Source organism: Triturus cristatus, chromosome 12, assembly GCF_964204655.1.
Source record: "Triturus cristatus chromosome 12, aTriCri1.1, whole genome shotgun sequence".
Lineage (NCBI taxonomy): Eukaryota > Metazoa > Chordata > Amphibia > Caudata > Salamandridae > Triturus > Triturus cristatus.
In genome coordinates, this window is record NC_140595.1 from 13,870,239 (window position 1) to 13,886,011 (window position 15,773).

Below are 15,773 nucleotides of genomic sequence, written 5' to 3' on the forward strand. Positions count from 1 at the left end.
AAACTAATACAGAAGGAGGCACACATACATAGAAGGAGGCAAACTAAGACAGAAGGAGGAGCACAAACATAGGAGACAAACTAATACAGAAGGAGGAGCACAAACACAGAAGGAGATAAACTAATACAGAAGGAGGCTCATAAACACAGAAGGAGACAAACTAAGACAGAAGGAGGCACACAAACATAGAAGGAGACAAACTAAGACAGAAGGAGGCACACAAACATAGATGACAAACTAATACAGAAGGAGGCACACAGACATTGAAGGAGACAAACTAAGATAGAAGGAGGCACACAAACAGAAGGAGACAAACTAAGACAGAAGGAGGAGCACAAACACAGAAGGAGATAAACTAATACAGAAGGAGGTACATAAACACAGAAGGAGACAAACTAAGACAGAAGGAGGCACACAAACATAGAAGGAGAAAAACTAAGACAGAAGGAGGCACACAAACATAGGAGACAAACTAATACAGAAGGAGGCACACAAACATAGGAGACAAACTAATACAGAAGGAGGTGCACAAACATAGAAGGAGACAAACTAACACAGAAAGATGTACACAAACACAGAAGAAGACAAACTAACACAGAATGAGGCTAACAAGTACACACAATTGAGCCAGGCAAAAATAGAGGGAGACAAACTAATAAAGTACAGGTTAATCTTGTAAGAAATGATGTAGATAGAGGCGGTTACTTTTGGTTGGGGATGGGGAGGGGTGACGTATTACGGAACAGCTGGTAGGAATAGTCAAGAAGAAGCTGATGTTTGGGGTTCTTTAAAGGGGCTGAGTAGTGTAACATTCTACCCAAGGATGAAAATGAAAGACAGTAGTATTAATCGCAACACTGCTAAACTCCGAAGCCAAGCCATGGGTAGATGGTACCTCCTTGTTTTAAGAGCCCAGGCAGGGCTTGGGGTGCTGAGTGTGTGCCAGTTCCAAAGAGGTGTCTCCATAGATATTTGTTTTTCCAGGGCCCTTTGAAGATGCCTTGAAACTCCATGAATCTGTTGTAGTTGGGAGCCCACCCACTGGGGACCAGTGGCCCAGCCCGCCCACTAGGAAGGCACCCGTCGCACCAACAGAAGAGCAGCTGAGGCGAGAGCCATGGTATCACGGGAAGATGAGCCGGCGAGAGGCAGAGAAGCTCTTACAGATGGATGGGGACTTCCTGGTGAGGGATAGCATCACCAACCCTGGGCAGTACGTCCTGACGGGGATGCACATCGGCCAACCCAAGCATCTCCTGCTTGTGGACCCCGAAGGAGTGGTAAGCTCCGTTTAAGACACTCATCGCTTCGCAAACCCAATACTTCCAGATCAAGCTTCTTCAAAGGAGGAGCTTGGGCCCCTAACCATCAGCATGGACAGGTTTAAAGAGCCCGGGTGTGCTCCTAGAAAAGTAAATCCTTGACTTGTTGCCCAGTAGAAATGTTGCAACGCAGCTAGCAGTTTTGATAAAATGATCCAGTCTTGGTCACTGCGAGCCCCACCATGAGATCCTTGTATTCAGCATTTTTATGGATCTCTCAAAGAATGTAGCATAGTGAGCAGTGAGTTTGACAATATAATGGGCATTTAAAACCTGTTAACCAATAAATGCGCTTCCACCCTAAGCCAACCCTCGCCATGCCAACGCTTGCCAAGCCAAGCCAACCCAACCCTAGCCAAGCCAACCCAAACATGCCAACCCTCGCCTCGCCAGCCATAGCCATGCCAACCCTAGCCAAGCCAACCCAAACAACGCCAACCCTTGCCAAGCTCCTCAGTGCAGCCCAACCCAATGAAATGAATCCATCCCAAGACAACCCAACACAACTGAAGCCAACAGTTTTTACAGCACAATCCAATAAACCCCTAATCTGCTACAGCCCAACCCAACTGAACCCAATGCTCTTCAAAGCAGCACAACCCAATAAACCCCATCCACTCCAACACAGCCATTTACAACCCAAGACAACACTATTCAATGGAGCACAAACCAAATAACGTTAGCCCACTCCAAGCCAACTGAACGCAAATGAGTCAAGTGCTACTCTCACTGCAGAAAAACCCAGTAAAGCACCATCCACTATAAGCCACCCCAGTTGGACCCTAAACTCTTCTCAATGTATCACATCCCAATACAACCCCTATCACTCCAGGACAATCCAATCGAACTGAAGAAACCACTATTCAATGTAGCACAATCCAATAAAGCCACAATCTGCTTCAAACTAACTGAATCCCAAACACCTTGAAGCACAGCCCAGTCAAACCCCACCCACTCCAAGCCAACCAAATCCACAGGAATCGATGCAGCACAACCCAATGAAAATAATCTGTTCCAAGTCAACTGATCGCAACCCAACACTTCTCAATAAAGCGCAACCGAACAGCCCCTGCGCCATTTACGGTTCCCTTCGTCAGGAGAGTCGGTAAGATTCTGTTTGTGAAGTCACTGACCTGTTATTCATTTACCACAACCTTCTGGTTTATTGACATCTGCCACATGATCTATTGACTCTGAGTAAGGGGTTTATCAACAGCTGTCAAGTGACCCATCGGCACTGTCCCCGCGCAGTGGCACATGAGCTCCCATCCCTTGATTTATTGATCACTCCCTAATGAAGCACTGGCCCTGCGCTGTCAGTCATTGACTCCCTGCCCGAGCGCCATTGAGCTCAGTCCAGCCATTCCAATGCCCTTTGCCACATATTTAACTTACCCCTACCCTGTGGTTTGTTGCCCCGTGTCCAGTGTTCCATTGACCAACTAAGTGATCCACTGAAACCTTCCCAATGATCCATTAACCCCATGTAGTGATTAGTCGGCTCCTCTCCTGCGGTCCAGTGACTTCTGCCCAGGGATCCACTGACCCACAGAAGGGTGTTTCAGTGACCCCCACCATTGATGTATTGACCCCGCGCCCCAATTCTATGCATGCCAATTTGCATCTGACCTGCAGGCATGTTTTGCTGCAAGCTATCATCTGTACGAGTCTTAATTTGTGGTGCTGTGGCGCTTCTCTGCCACGCTGTGCAGCAGGGCACACTCTGCTCTTCCTTCTATCACTGTCCTATTTAGTACTATTCCCGGCTGCCCTGCAGTGTTGCTGTCCTCTACCTCTGATCTTTATGGCACCAGAGTACCATTGTCAGAATATCGCCCGGCCCAAAAATTGTGTCCTAAATATTGTTTACAAAAATATTGTTCCATCGGAGCTGACAGAAAATCTAGTCACAGTGGGTAAACATTTTTCAAACTTTATTTAGGTGGGAATATTTCGGTCACGCAGTATATCTGTAGACACTATTCTGCCGCCCAGCCTTCTGACCATGGCCTCTGCATTGCTTCCAGGTGAGGACGAAGGATGTTCTGTTTGAGAGTATCAGCCACCTGATAAACTATCACCTGCAGAACGAGCAGCCGATCGTGGCGGCGGAGAGCGAGCTCCACCTGAGGCAGGTGGTGAAGAGGCGGCCCTGAGGAGCAGGGAGGCGTCAACGGGTGAGCCAAGAGGCGGGCTTATAAATAGGCTGAAGGGTAATGGTCAACTGGAGCAGGGCTGGGGCAGGACGCTGGATGAGAATCAGGTATGAGGTGAAAGGTGGCATGGTTTGGGTGAGCGAGAAGGTAGCGGCTAGACACATTTTGAGAAACTTGTAAACCAGAATATTGTTGTCAGAATATTGCCAGGCATAAGTCAAACAATGTAAATATAGTCTGTAAAAATATCAGCCCATTCCTTAATAACAGAAATCCTGCAGCCGTTGGGGTGATATTTTTGTAAACTACATTTAGGCTTCAATAGTTATGTCAAACTATTTCTGTGTACTGTGGTCTGACATACAGCTCCTTAGATGACAGACTTATCTCAAAGTACGGGAAAAAGAAAAAGTGATGGATGGAAATTCTTTATTTATTCTTAACTACTAATTATTGCTCTATGTACATACTATTCCATCATTTTTAGCTCATCTGGGCTCTTGCAGACAGGAATCAAACGTATGCAAATCAGTCTTGAGCCTGTTCCTAAAAGCCCAGTCCAGTAAATCTAGTAGATCTAAAAGACCACGCTCCCTCTGAATGGGACCCCGTGCCAGCATCATCATGTGTTGGCCTTGTTGAGCCTCATGGTTGAGGCACAGCTTGAGCAGCTGAGTTCAGGTACACTACAGCCACTACAACAGAACCTAGTCAGAATCAAGAGACTCTACCACCGAGATAAAGCAAAGACAGGTTGGGCTGCAAGGAACCACATGCAGCAATTTAAAAATACTAGCTCCAGAAAGGATATCCAGATGTGTCACAGAGAGAGAAAAGAGAGAGAGAGAGTGTATGTCAAAGAAATTTGAAAACAAAAAAGTTCTTATTTGAAAGCACAGAGGTGATGTTGCCAACTATGGGGGAAAGTTGCATAAATGGGCAAGACTGTTACCATCCCGCAGGTGCCAGGGCTCATAGGTTAGCTTGTGTGGCCTGATCCCCAGCAATGCTGTTTATTCTTTTCTCGCCCTCAGAGTGCCGACTGCGGAGCGGATCTGAACTGCTTCTCGGGGGAAGTATTCTGAAAGGGAGCGACCTGGACTGGCTCCAGTGACACACCACACAGGACTGGTGGGACTCCCAGAAGGAGCAGAAGGTAGCCAGAAGAGGCTGGGAAGACGGAGCACCCTTCCTGAAACCCTTCTACCCAGCTCACCATGCTGCCTGCTCTGGTGAGAGGTGCCCGTCCAGCGCATCTGTGGACCCCGCCTTAGTGCAGCGGTGGGCAGGACCCTCTTCCTCTAACCAACCCTTCCTTAATGGACTTGTGAAGCACACAAGCAATTCTGCTGAAAGCGAGTGTATGATTCTGGCTTTTGAACTCAGGTATCAAAGTGCATTCTGGGAACTGTAGTCCTGCTTTTCTTATTAATGAGCAGGCATGAAAACTGCATAGGATATTGGAATGGACTATGGCACCGGCGACTTGTAAAACTGAGGACTTAGTTCCATATGGGACTGACAGAGAGGGAGCAAATCACAATATCTTGCTTTTCAAAGACTGCCGAATATCTGAAGCCCCTCACTGCTGCAGAGGGAGAACTGGTTCTAAACTCCTGCTTTATGGTGGCAATGTCTTCTGAGGAGGTTCTCGGGCGAGGCAAAAGGAAGGGGATGGGGCCGGGATGAGCTGTGTAATATTTTTCATCTAGAGCGGGATCACTAAAGACACATGATGTCTTTTCTGCCTTGTTCTCCTTTTTTTTAATAAACAAAACGGAACAAAAAGATTTTGCCTGGAGTCACTGCTTTTGGATTTCGCTAACCTGTTTTATTAAATTTTTCCCCCTCATAAGAGTGAAAGGGTCCACTGAGAGATTTCCTAGCCAGGTGGTGTTTCTGCCAGGCAGAGTTGAGGACTCCTCGTGGTTTATCGCCCTGGTGCCAGTTCCAGGGGGGTGGTGAGATGTAACTCTGTCTGTTGTTGCTTTCATCTAGTCCCGCAGAAAAGATCACAGTGGCCTTCTTGTCAAGGACTCAATGGTATCCAAGCACCATAGCTCTACTTGAAGGGGATTTGACAGAACCCTCTAGGGTTGTGCAGGCAGCATGAAGGCTTTGTGACTGAGGATTCAAGAGTCCAGAGACTGACAGAAATATATGCACTAACTTTTATAGCAGTCACAAATAATCACCATCACAAAACTGGAGTGTTTGCTAACACTTTGATGCACAAAATCAGGAGAGATTACAATCGTGAACAAGTTATTCTTAACATACAAAACTGACTTTAAGAGTCGGCGCAGGTTTACCGTCACATGATTGCATACTCCTGACATCTAGTGTTGGGTCCGGATGTTTGCAAGTTGTTTTTCTTCGAAGAATTCTTTCCAGTCACGAGGTAGGTGACTCCTCCTTTTGTTGATAGTGCGCATGGGCATCAACTTCATTGTTAAATTGATTTTTTCCGCCACCGGGTTCGGACGTGAATTGCTGCGCTCAGGTTCGACACAATTTCTCCGGTTTCCGTCAGTGCGCTAGACACTCGACCTTGCGTAATCCCATTCTCTGCGTATCGTATTTACTGCAAAAACCTTCTTTCAATCGGGTAGCTCGTGGAAGGTCCTTGGGCCTACGCATGTTAGTCCGCCTCGCAGAAGATGGAACGGACTCCATTTAAATTCTGCCCTCGGTGCCACGCAATGTTTCCGCGCACCGACTCACACCAAGTGTGCAACCTGTGCTTGTCTCTGGAGCACAGCAAACAGGACTGCGATGCATGTAAGGCTTTCCGATTGAAGAAAACATTTCGCGACTGTCGGACTTGACGCTTCGACATGCAGAGTCAACACACAAGTTCCACTCTCGACCTCTTCGGAGAAGATTCGGAACAAGAGGCCAGAGACGCCATGGGAGCCAAAGAAGAAGAAGACCCAATCTCTATCTCTGACTACGGCTCCTAGGGGGACGAAGACATCCCGCAAGGGCAGCGTACCGTGAGTACAGATCCTCCCTTGCCCCAAAGTCCACCTCAGCCCAAGAAGAAGATTCTAACCCCCACCTCCGGGCCACAGACAGCACAGAGACTATGTTTCCGACGCCCTGCCATCCGGCTCGGCCCCGAAACATACCCAAAAGCCTTCCGTCTCCCAACAGAGCCGTTCGGAAACTGGCACCGAGCCGAAACCTTTGGCATCGAAATCGAAGTCAGGCTCTCCCCCACCCCCTTCGATGCCAAAAAAGTCTTTGGATCCGAAAACCTCGGCATCCAAAGCCCCAGCACCGAAACCTTCGGCACCAAAACAAAAGCATTTGCCGATTCCATTCAAAGAGCAACATTTCGATGCACCAACACCCAAACCGGACCCGAAATATCGAGAGCTATATATTCACCCAATAACTGGACATATTTCCACAAAACTAACAATAAACACAAACCTGAGACAGAAGAGGTCTATCACATTCCTTTAAGAAGGAAAAATGTTGGTACTAATCCTTCTCCTCTTCCATCACCTCCTTCTCCTCAGTTTCAACCTTTACTAATTTCTACTGAGCACCAACACATACACCTGAAGTTTAGGATGATGGGGATGGGGATGGGCTTGGGGATAATGAACCAACACCCACAGACCCTTGGACAGATTACAACACCAATTCCTCCACAGGGAATTACCCTGATCTGTACGCTACCAAGCCTTCTCCACCAGACGACAGTGTAGGATACATAGAACTGTTGGGAAGAGCTGCTAACTATCATGGGGTTCAGCTGCATAAGGACTCCCTGGAAGAGGATTTCCTGGTCGAGACTCTTAGTAGTACGCAAAAGTCCTCGCACACACTCCCCATGCTCAAGGGTATGATTAGACACGTGGATGTTATTTTTAATGATCCAGGTAGGGCGCGTATCCTCACCTCTAGGGTAGACACGAAATATAAGCCGGCCTGATCAGATGCAGCACACAGAGCCAGCTACCAATGGGTTCCCAGGTACTTTCCAATGCATGCAAAAGGACCAATTCACAAACAACGGGAGATGTTCCACCCCCAGACAAAGAATTCAAGCTTCCAGACGCTTCAGGGAAAAGGGTAGCCTCCCAGGCTGCGGACATTTGATGCATCTCCAATACACAAGCACTGTTAGCTTGGTACGACAGGGCGCATTGGGATGAGATGGAGCAGTTGTTCCAATTTCTACCTGTTGAGCACAAGTCCAAAGCGCAAGACTTAGTGCGGAGGGACAGCTCATTTCCAATAATTCTATCAGGTGCGCCCTAGATGCTGCAGACTCTGCGGCCACCGCTGTGAATACCAGCGTCCTTTTAAGAAGGCTTGCCTGGCTACGAATTTCAGAATTCAAACCAGCGGTTCAGACTTCTATCCTGAACACACCATTCGACAAGGAACACCTCTTTGGTCCTGTGGTAGATTCCTCATTAGAAAAAATGAAGAAGGACACAGAAGTGGCCAAATCTATGGGAGCCCTTCAATTAACCCCAGAACGTGGTTCCTTTCAGCGCTCCTTCTACCGCGGAGGGTCCAAGAATACCTCCTCAGATACCACCACCACCATGATAAAGGCAACAATCAACCCTCTGCCTCGAAGGGTTACTTCAGAGGGGGTTACAGAGGCAACAATGGCAAGGGTAGAGGTAGAGGCTCAAATACATGCGCCTCCCCCTCCAACACCAAACAATGACTTCCCTACACTTCCCTCCCGACCATTTAACACCTGTCAGGAGGGCGTCTTTCACATTTCCTACCCCTCTGGCAGTCCATAACTACAGACAAATGGGTGCTGGAAATTATCCGTTCTGGTTATTGCCTAGAGTTCACAAACAATCCTCCAAACATTCCTCCACGCTCACACAAACTGTCACCGGATCACTTACACCTCCTAAAACAAGAGGTTCAGTCTCTCCCTTTAAAAGGGACTGTAGAACCTGTACCACTACAATACCACGGGTCGGGCGTATACTCCTTTTACTTTCTCATACCCAAAAAGGACAGTTCTCTCAGACCGTTCTTGGACCTCAGAGAATTAAATCTTTACCTTCAGTCAGAACATGTTCACATGGTAACACTTCAACAAGTGCTCCCACTCCTGCAACAGGGCGACTTTCTGTTTACTCTAGACTTGAAGGGCGCCTACTTCCACATTCCAATACATCCCGCTCATCGCAGATTTCTCAGATTTGTGTTAGCGGGGCATCTTTACCAGTTCAAGGTACTCCCCTTCGGAGTCACCACAGGCCCCCAGAGTCTTCACAGATTGTCTGGCAGTGGTCGCTGCTCACCTGAGAAGACAGCACATTCATGTCTTCCCCTACTTGGGCGACTGGCTCATCAAAGCCAGTACGTATCCAAGGTGTCTCCAACACACTCACAGGACACTGCAGTTACTGCACCAACTGGGGTTCACGGTCAATGTGTTGAAATAGCATCTTCCAACACTCAAAACTATCTAGGAGCCACTTTAGATACTCAAAGGGCTCTAGCCTTCCCCAATGCAGCCAGAATTTGCAATATTCAGGCTCTGGTTCTCCAGTTTCAGCGCACTCACCCACTACCAGCTTGAGTGCATATGCAGCTGCTGGGAATGATGGTATCTTGCATCATGATTGTTCCCCATGCCAGGCTTCACATGCGTCCCCTCTAGGAATGCTTAGCAAGTCAGTGGAACCAATCGCAGGGTCTTTTAGCCACTGTTGGTGAACGGCCGTACTCATCACTCTCTGCAGTGGTGGAACCCACAAAATGTATCAAATGGACGGCCCTTGATAGACCCAGTTCCATAGACAATGCTAACAGCAGACGCGTCCCTCACTGGTTGGGGGGCTCATCTTCAACATCACACAGTGCAAGGCCTGTGGAGTCAACAGCAAAAAACTCTCCACATGAATCATCTAGAGCTCCTAGCGGTGTTTCTAGCACTCAAAGCATTGCAGACTCGAGCTGTCCTAGTCCATACCGACAACATGACAGCTGCGCATTATATACAAAAACAGGGAGGGGCACACTCTCTCAAACTGTCGCGCTATTTAGAAGTGGGCCATTCACCACAAAATCTATCTCCTAGCAGAACACCTTCCAGGAGTAAACAATCAGATTGCCATCTTCTCAGCAGACAGAGAGAGCAAATCCACAATTGGAAACTTCACCCTCAGGTTCTCTTCCCATACTTTCAAAGATGGGGAGTGCCTCAAATACATCTTTTTGCTAGGCCTGGGCGGGAAATTCCATTCCCTTCGCGGAGTTTTGGTAATTTCCCGTTCTGCGGAGAACGTGGAATTGCCAAAAATGCCGCGATCCGCAGCTTCGCAGAATTCTTTTCTTGTTCGCACTTTCAAAATGCGTGCTCGTGAGCTATTTCCCCCTGAACACGCAAACAGCATTCGAGAACAGGAAAAAAGCATCGGGAACGGGTGGAGCAAGCAATTCCGCATGTTCGCGGAACTCTGCGCGCTCGTGGAGATTTTTTACCGTTTTGCGGAGCTTTGCGTAGCGCGACTACGCAAATTTTGCCCACCCCTGCTTTTTGCCACACACCAAAACGCAAAATGCCCAAACTTCGCCTCCACGTACCCACTCTCCAAAGGCAATGCACTATGGATGAGCTGGTCAGGGATGTTTGCTTACTCTTTTCTACCTCTCCCACTCATTCCATTAGTGGTTCGGAAGCTCAGACAAACATCCCTCACACTGATCCTAGTAGCTCCCACAGTGGCCCGTCAACTTTTGTTTACAACCCGGTTGGAGCGGTCACTAGTTTCACATCAAAAACTGCACCTCACATCCAGTCTCCTCACACAGAGCCGTGGAGAAATCAGACACCCAGATTCCAAGCAACTGAGCCTCGCGATCTGGCTCCTGAAACCATAGAGTTTGGTTATCTAAATCTCCCACCAGACATCATTAGAGACGCCAGAAGGCTTACCACAAGAGCCTGCTACGCAGCTAAATGGAAACGTTTTGTTATCTACTGCAATAATAACATCCATCCTCTTGATGCTTCAATACAAAATACCATTTGTTATTGGTTACAGTTGCAGCAGTCGGGGTTAGCTTACACCTCTATCTGACTACATGTCGCTGCAAAAGCTGCATACCTACAAAATAGGCAACCCTTATCTCTTTTTAGAGTGCCAGTCATCAGAGTTTTCATGGAAGGACTTAAAAGAGTTATAACACCAAGACTTCCCCCTGCACCAGTATGGAATCTTAACATAGTCCTCGCACGATAAATGGGCCCGCCTTTTGAACCCGTGCATAAATGTGAACTACAGTTTCTCTCCTGGAAAACCGCTTTCCTCATTGCAAAAACTTCACTGAGGAGAGTGGGTGAACTTCAGGCACTAACCATAGAAGAACCTTTTTTCCAACTTCACAGAGGCAAAGTGGTTCTTCGTACTAACCCCAAGTTTCTACCTAAGGTAGTTTCTGCCTTTCACATCAATCAGTCGCTTGAATTACCGGTATAACGAGCTCTACACACCTCAGATGTTCGAAGAGCCCTTTTATATTACATTGAAAGAAGATAAATCATTTTGGAATACTAAAAAAATGTTTGTTGCTTTTGCATCACCACACAAGGGCAATCCCATATCCAAGTCAGGTGTTGCAAGATGGATTGTCAAATGCATTCAGACCTGTTATGCAAAAGCAAAAAGAACATTAACAATACCCCCCAGAGCGCATTCCACTTGCAAAATTGGGGCTACTATGGCTTTCTTAGAAAACATCCCCATAGTTGACATTTGTAAAGCTGCAACATGGTCTACACCGCACACATTCACCAAGCACTATTGTGTAGATGTGTTAGCAAGGCAACAAGCTAATGTAGGCCAGGCAGTACTTAGAACACTCTCTCAGACCACTCCAACAGCTACAGGTTAGCCACCGCTTTGGGAGAATACTGCTGTATAGTCTACGCAAAGCATGTGATCTACAGTTCACATGCCTCAAACGGATAATGCTACTTGCCCAGTAAGCATCTGTTCTTGGCATGTAGAGCTGTAGATTCACATGCGCCCATCCGCCTCCCCGGGTACCTGTATCTGTTGCTGTTCTCTCTCTTACTCTATATGCATATGCATGGACATCTCTATTCTTTACTTCTTAACTCCATTCTCATCCTCTGTGGGAACACAATCTAACAATGGAGTCGATGCCCATGTGCACTATCACCGAAAGGAGGAGTCGCCTATCTCATGACTGGATAAGACTTCTTCGTAGAAAAACAACTTGCAAACATCCGGACCCAACACTGGATGGCAGGAGTATGCAAATCATGTGAATCTACAGCTCTACATGCCAAGAACAGATTTTTACTGGGTAAGTAACATTATCCTTATGCATGGGTACTGAATTGAAGCTTGGAGGGGGCATGTTTGGGGCATCACTTCCACATTGCGATTTGGATCTTTATCTATCAGTGGTTAGTGCCCACCATTGATACGTTATGGACTCCCAAGATGGGGTTGTCACTCGTTCGCCGAAGGGGAAGGGGTCCCCTTCACAAATTGTAGTGTCACCTTCAAGGTGAGTAGGCAGTGGCCCACGGGACCACTGACAACTCTTGCTGTTATTTTTCAAAAATGAAAAATTTATTTTTCGAGCAGTCCATTTCCTTTCCTCAGATTGGTCGGCTGTAACAACAAAGGTCTTCATTGTGTGAAAGAATCACAGGGGTGGGGTCTGCTGACCCCTACAGACCATCGCCCCTGTGAATGTAGCCCATCACAGTGGCTAGCAAACGGAGATCTGCCTAATTAATATTCATTAGGACGGTCGGTCAGGGACCCAGTATGATTCGGTGTCTTGCGAACTGACCTATTAGTACAGAGATCAGTTCCCAAAAAAAGATACTGGTCGCAAAAAGACAAGTCGTACTTTGTGACCCCCGTTTGCAACCAGTATCATTGTAAACCTGTCCCAGAGTCCCTGTGCCCTGAAAGTTTTACATCATTGGACCTGTAACGAAGGGCCAGTGTCCACAGGTTCCCAGCTGGACCCTTATTCGTATAGGCTTTGACAACAGAGTGCCAGATAGTATTTTGATTCATTTTCCCACACCCAGGGGTAGATTTACTACTTCTGGCGCATCTCTGCTAATCAGCAGGGATGCGCCAGAAGACTTGCGATGCATCTGCCCATCCGTGCGCCACCACTGATGCGCCGCAGTTACAATGCGGCGCACCGTGGTGCACAGATGGGTAGATGTGTGTTGCATCCCCCCCCGCGGAAAGGCGACGCATTGCTGGAGTTGCACCGCAAGCACGATGCAGCTCCAGCAAGGCTCGGGGGGCCCCTATCCCTAACATGCTGCGTCAATCCTTACGCCTGCTTCAAGCAGGCGCAGGGTTTTGACGCAGCATGGCCGTAAAAGTGACTGAGTGAAATCTTGTAGATTTCACTCAGCCACTTTTCGGAGGCGTTCCTGCACGGAACGCCCCCCCTGTGCAGGAACGTCCACATGTGGTGCAGGGCTTTAAAACGTGACGCATCTCCCTAGATGCGACACGTTGTAAATAGCCCACAGCATGGCACTGGCTTTGCGCCGCCGCTGCGTCTTGTGACTTGTGGTGGCATCGACCACGCGAGGTGGATGAAGCGCATGGAAATGATAGGATAGCAGAAGATAGGATTTATAGAGCGCACTAAAACCCACAGGTGTCAAAGCGCTATAGCAGGGCAGATAGATGGGCCTAGAGAGCCTGGCAGGAGGTGGTCCATCTTCAATCAGATTCTTGTCTCATCTTTTGGTTACTGTACTCACTCTGACGTGATCGGTGTCTTTGGGTGCTTGTGAAGTCACTACTAACACGAGATTACCCGCCTATGGCATCCAGTTGACCCACTCAAGAAAGAGGGGTTGGAAGGCTGGTTCCTTGCCAGGGTGCCAGTTCTAGACCTTGGCTCTGGATTAGAGGTCATGACCTCTAGAATGCTTAATTTTATTATTCACCTGAAGCAACCTACCAGCAGAAAAAGAAATAAGACATACAATATATAAACATCTGACAAACCCAGAATTGTCTTGCTAAAGAGAGAGAGAGGGAGAGAGAGAGAGAGAGAGAGAGAGAGAGAGAGAGAGAGAGAGAGAGAGATCGGAAGTGTGAACAGAGCAGCGAGGGATCTACGTGCAGTTCCTGCTTCTCTTTATGATGACATGAAATACAAGGCGGGCGCCACAACCTGGTGCTTTTGTCCTACTCGCCCCATCTAAAAACAGAAGAGCTGTGAAAGGGCCTCAGGAAGGTCCAGTCTTCTCCCCTCCCAGGGACAGCAGTTGTGAGTCTTTGCACTTCCAAGTGGCTGATGACAAAACAAGTAAGTGAAACATTCTCTTAAAATGTTGAGTCTTCTGCAGCACTTCAAAGCCATCGGGCCGCCCCTCCCCCTCCTTCTCTTGCTCTCTGCGGTGGGGCTGGGAGCAGAGCTTGGAAGATCGAGCAAACCGAGCTTCCAAAAGCGCCTCGAGGCCTGCTGGGCGCATCCTCACCGCTGCTGCAGGGAAAATGATTGCTGTATTTAAAGGGCAGCTCATCGAATGCTGTCAGGTGAAAGTTCATCCACTTGCCAGCCCGACCCCTCAGTTTAAAGAGCCAGTGACCCCGGCCTAAGAGAGCTGCAGCCACCTCACTTCACAGTCCATGGACAGTCACTCACCCAGGCTCAGGGCAGAGCTGCAGTCAGATCACTGCCCTCCCCTGTCCATGGACAGTCACTCACCCAGGCTCAGGGCAGAGCTGCAGTCAGATCACTGCCCTCCCCTGTCCAGGGACAGTCACTCACCCAGGCTCAGGGCAGAGCTGCAGTCAGATCACTGCCCTCCCCTGTCCATGGACAGTCACTCACCCAGGCTCAGGGCAGAGCTGCAGTCAGATCACTGCCCTCCCCTGTCCAGGGACAGTCACTCACCCAGGCTCAGGGCAGAGCTGCAGTCAGATCACTGCCCTCCCCTGTCCATGGACAGTCACTCACCCAGGCCCAGGGCTGAGCTGCAGTCAGATCACTGCCCTCCCCTGTCCAGGGACAGTCACTCACCCAGGCTCAGGGCAGAGCTGCAGTCAGATCACTGCCCTCCCCTGTCTATGGACAGTCACTCACCCAGGCTCAGGGCAGAGCTGCAGTCAGATCACTGCCCTCCCCTGTCTATGGACAGTCACTCACCTAGGCTCAGGTGACAGTTGCAGTCAGATCACTGCCCTCCCCTGTCTATGGACAGTCACTCACCTAGGCTCAGGTGACAGTTGCAGTCAGATCACTGCTCTCTCCCCTGTCCATAACAGTCACTCACCTAGGCTCAGGGCAGAGCTGCAGTCAGGTCACTGCCCTCCCCTGTCCATGGACAGTCACTCACCCAGGCTCAGGGCAGAGCTGCACGTAGCTCATTACCACTCGATCCTGTCCAGAGGAGTCAGTCCCCTGGGCGTGCACTGCATCCAGCTCACTGCCCTCTCCTGCCCATTAAAGACAGCTGCCCTGAGAAGGTTGGTGGCACCTGCTGGGCACATACAGATCTTTGGTGCAGGTGGGAGGCCAGTTCCTGTAGCTGGCAGACGGAGACAGCAGGGTGCCCATGCCACAGTACATGACAGGGTGGAGGGGGCGGAGGGTTACAGGTGGGAGAATGGCATGAACCCAAGGGAGTAGCCAGAAAATTAAAATTCCCCCCACTTCAAATCAAAGCTCGTATGGCATCAAGCAAAGAAGCAAGTCATCACGACCCTTCCCAGAAGAGCTCTTCTGTCTCTCCCATCGAAGCATCTACCCATTCATCCTTCCGTCCATCTGCTGATAGCCACAATTTCATCTTTACATCCTGTCATCCATTCATTCTTTCATTTATGAGACGTTAACCTTTTTGTCCGTCCAATCATATCCAAACCGATGCAGCTATCTCCAAATCTATCCATCCACCTATCTTCCCTTTCACTTATCGTTCTCTCCATCCACCCTTTCACTCACCCTCCACCCATGCACTCCATTCATCCATCCTCCTTTTCAATCATTCATCCACCCATCCTTTCACTCAGCCATCCAATCATCCATTCTTTCAATATCCGTTCCACCCGACCACTCAGCCAATCATCCATTTACCCTTTCGCTCTCCCATCCATCTGTTCTTTCACTCATCCATCCATCCACCCTCCCTTTCACTCATATGTCCTTTCTTTCACTCAACATTTAACTTTATTTTTCGATTCTAAACCCATAAAAGTACACATAGCAGCATAAGTTTAAAAGCATGCCACAATAAAAACATTTCAATTCAACAAGCAGCATTTACGAG

The 15,773-nt window shown here is 48.5% G+C and overlaps 1 protein-coding gene across 1 annotated transcript in view; it reads left to right on the plus strand.

Annotated features, from left to right (window-relative positions):
• The window catches only part of SHC2 (SHC adaptor protein 2), a 90,770-nt gene extending 85,512 nt beyond the window's left edge, over positions 1 to 5,258 (plus strand). The window contains exons 11-13 of the mRNA XM_085637678.1: positions 985 to 1,280; positions 3,350 to 3,499; positions 4,513 to 5,258. Coding sequence (XP_085493804.1) covers positions 985 to 1,280; positions 3,350 to 3,478 — 425 coding nt within the window. The 3' untranslated portion in view covers positions 3,479 to 3,499; positions 4,513 to 5,258. The remainder of the gene's footprint in view (positions 1 to 984; positions 1,281 to 3,349; positions 3,500 to 4,512) is intronic.
• Positions 5,259 to 15,773: the final 10,515 nt, after the last annotated feature.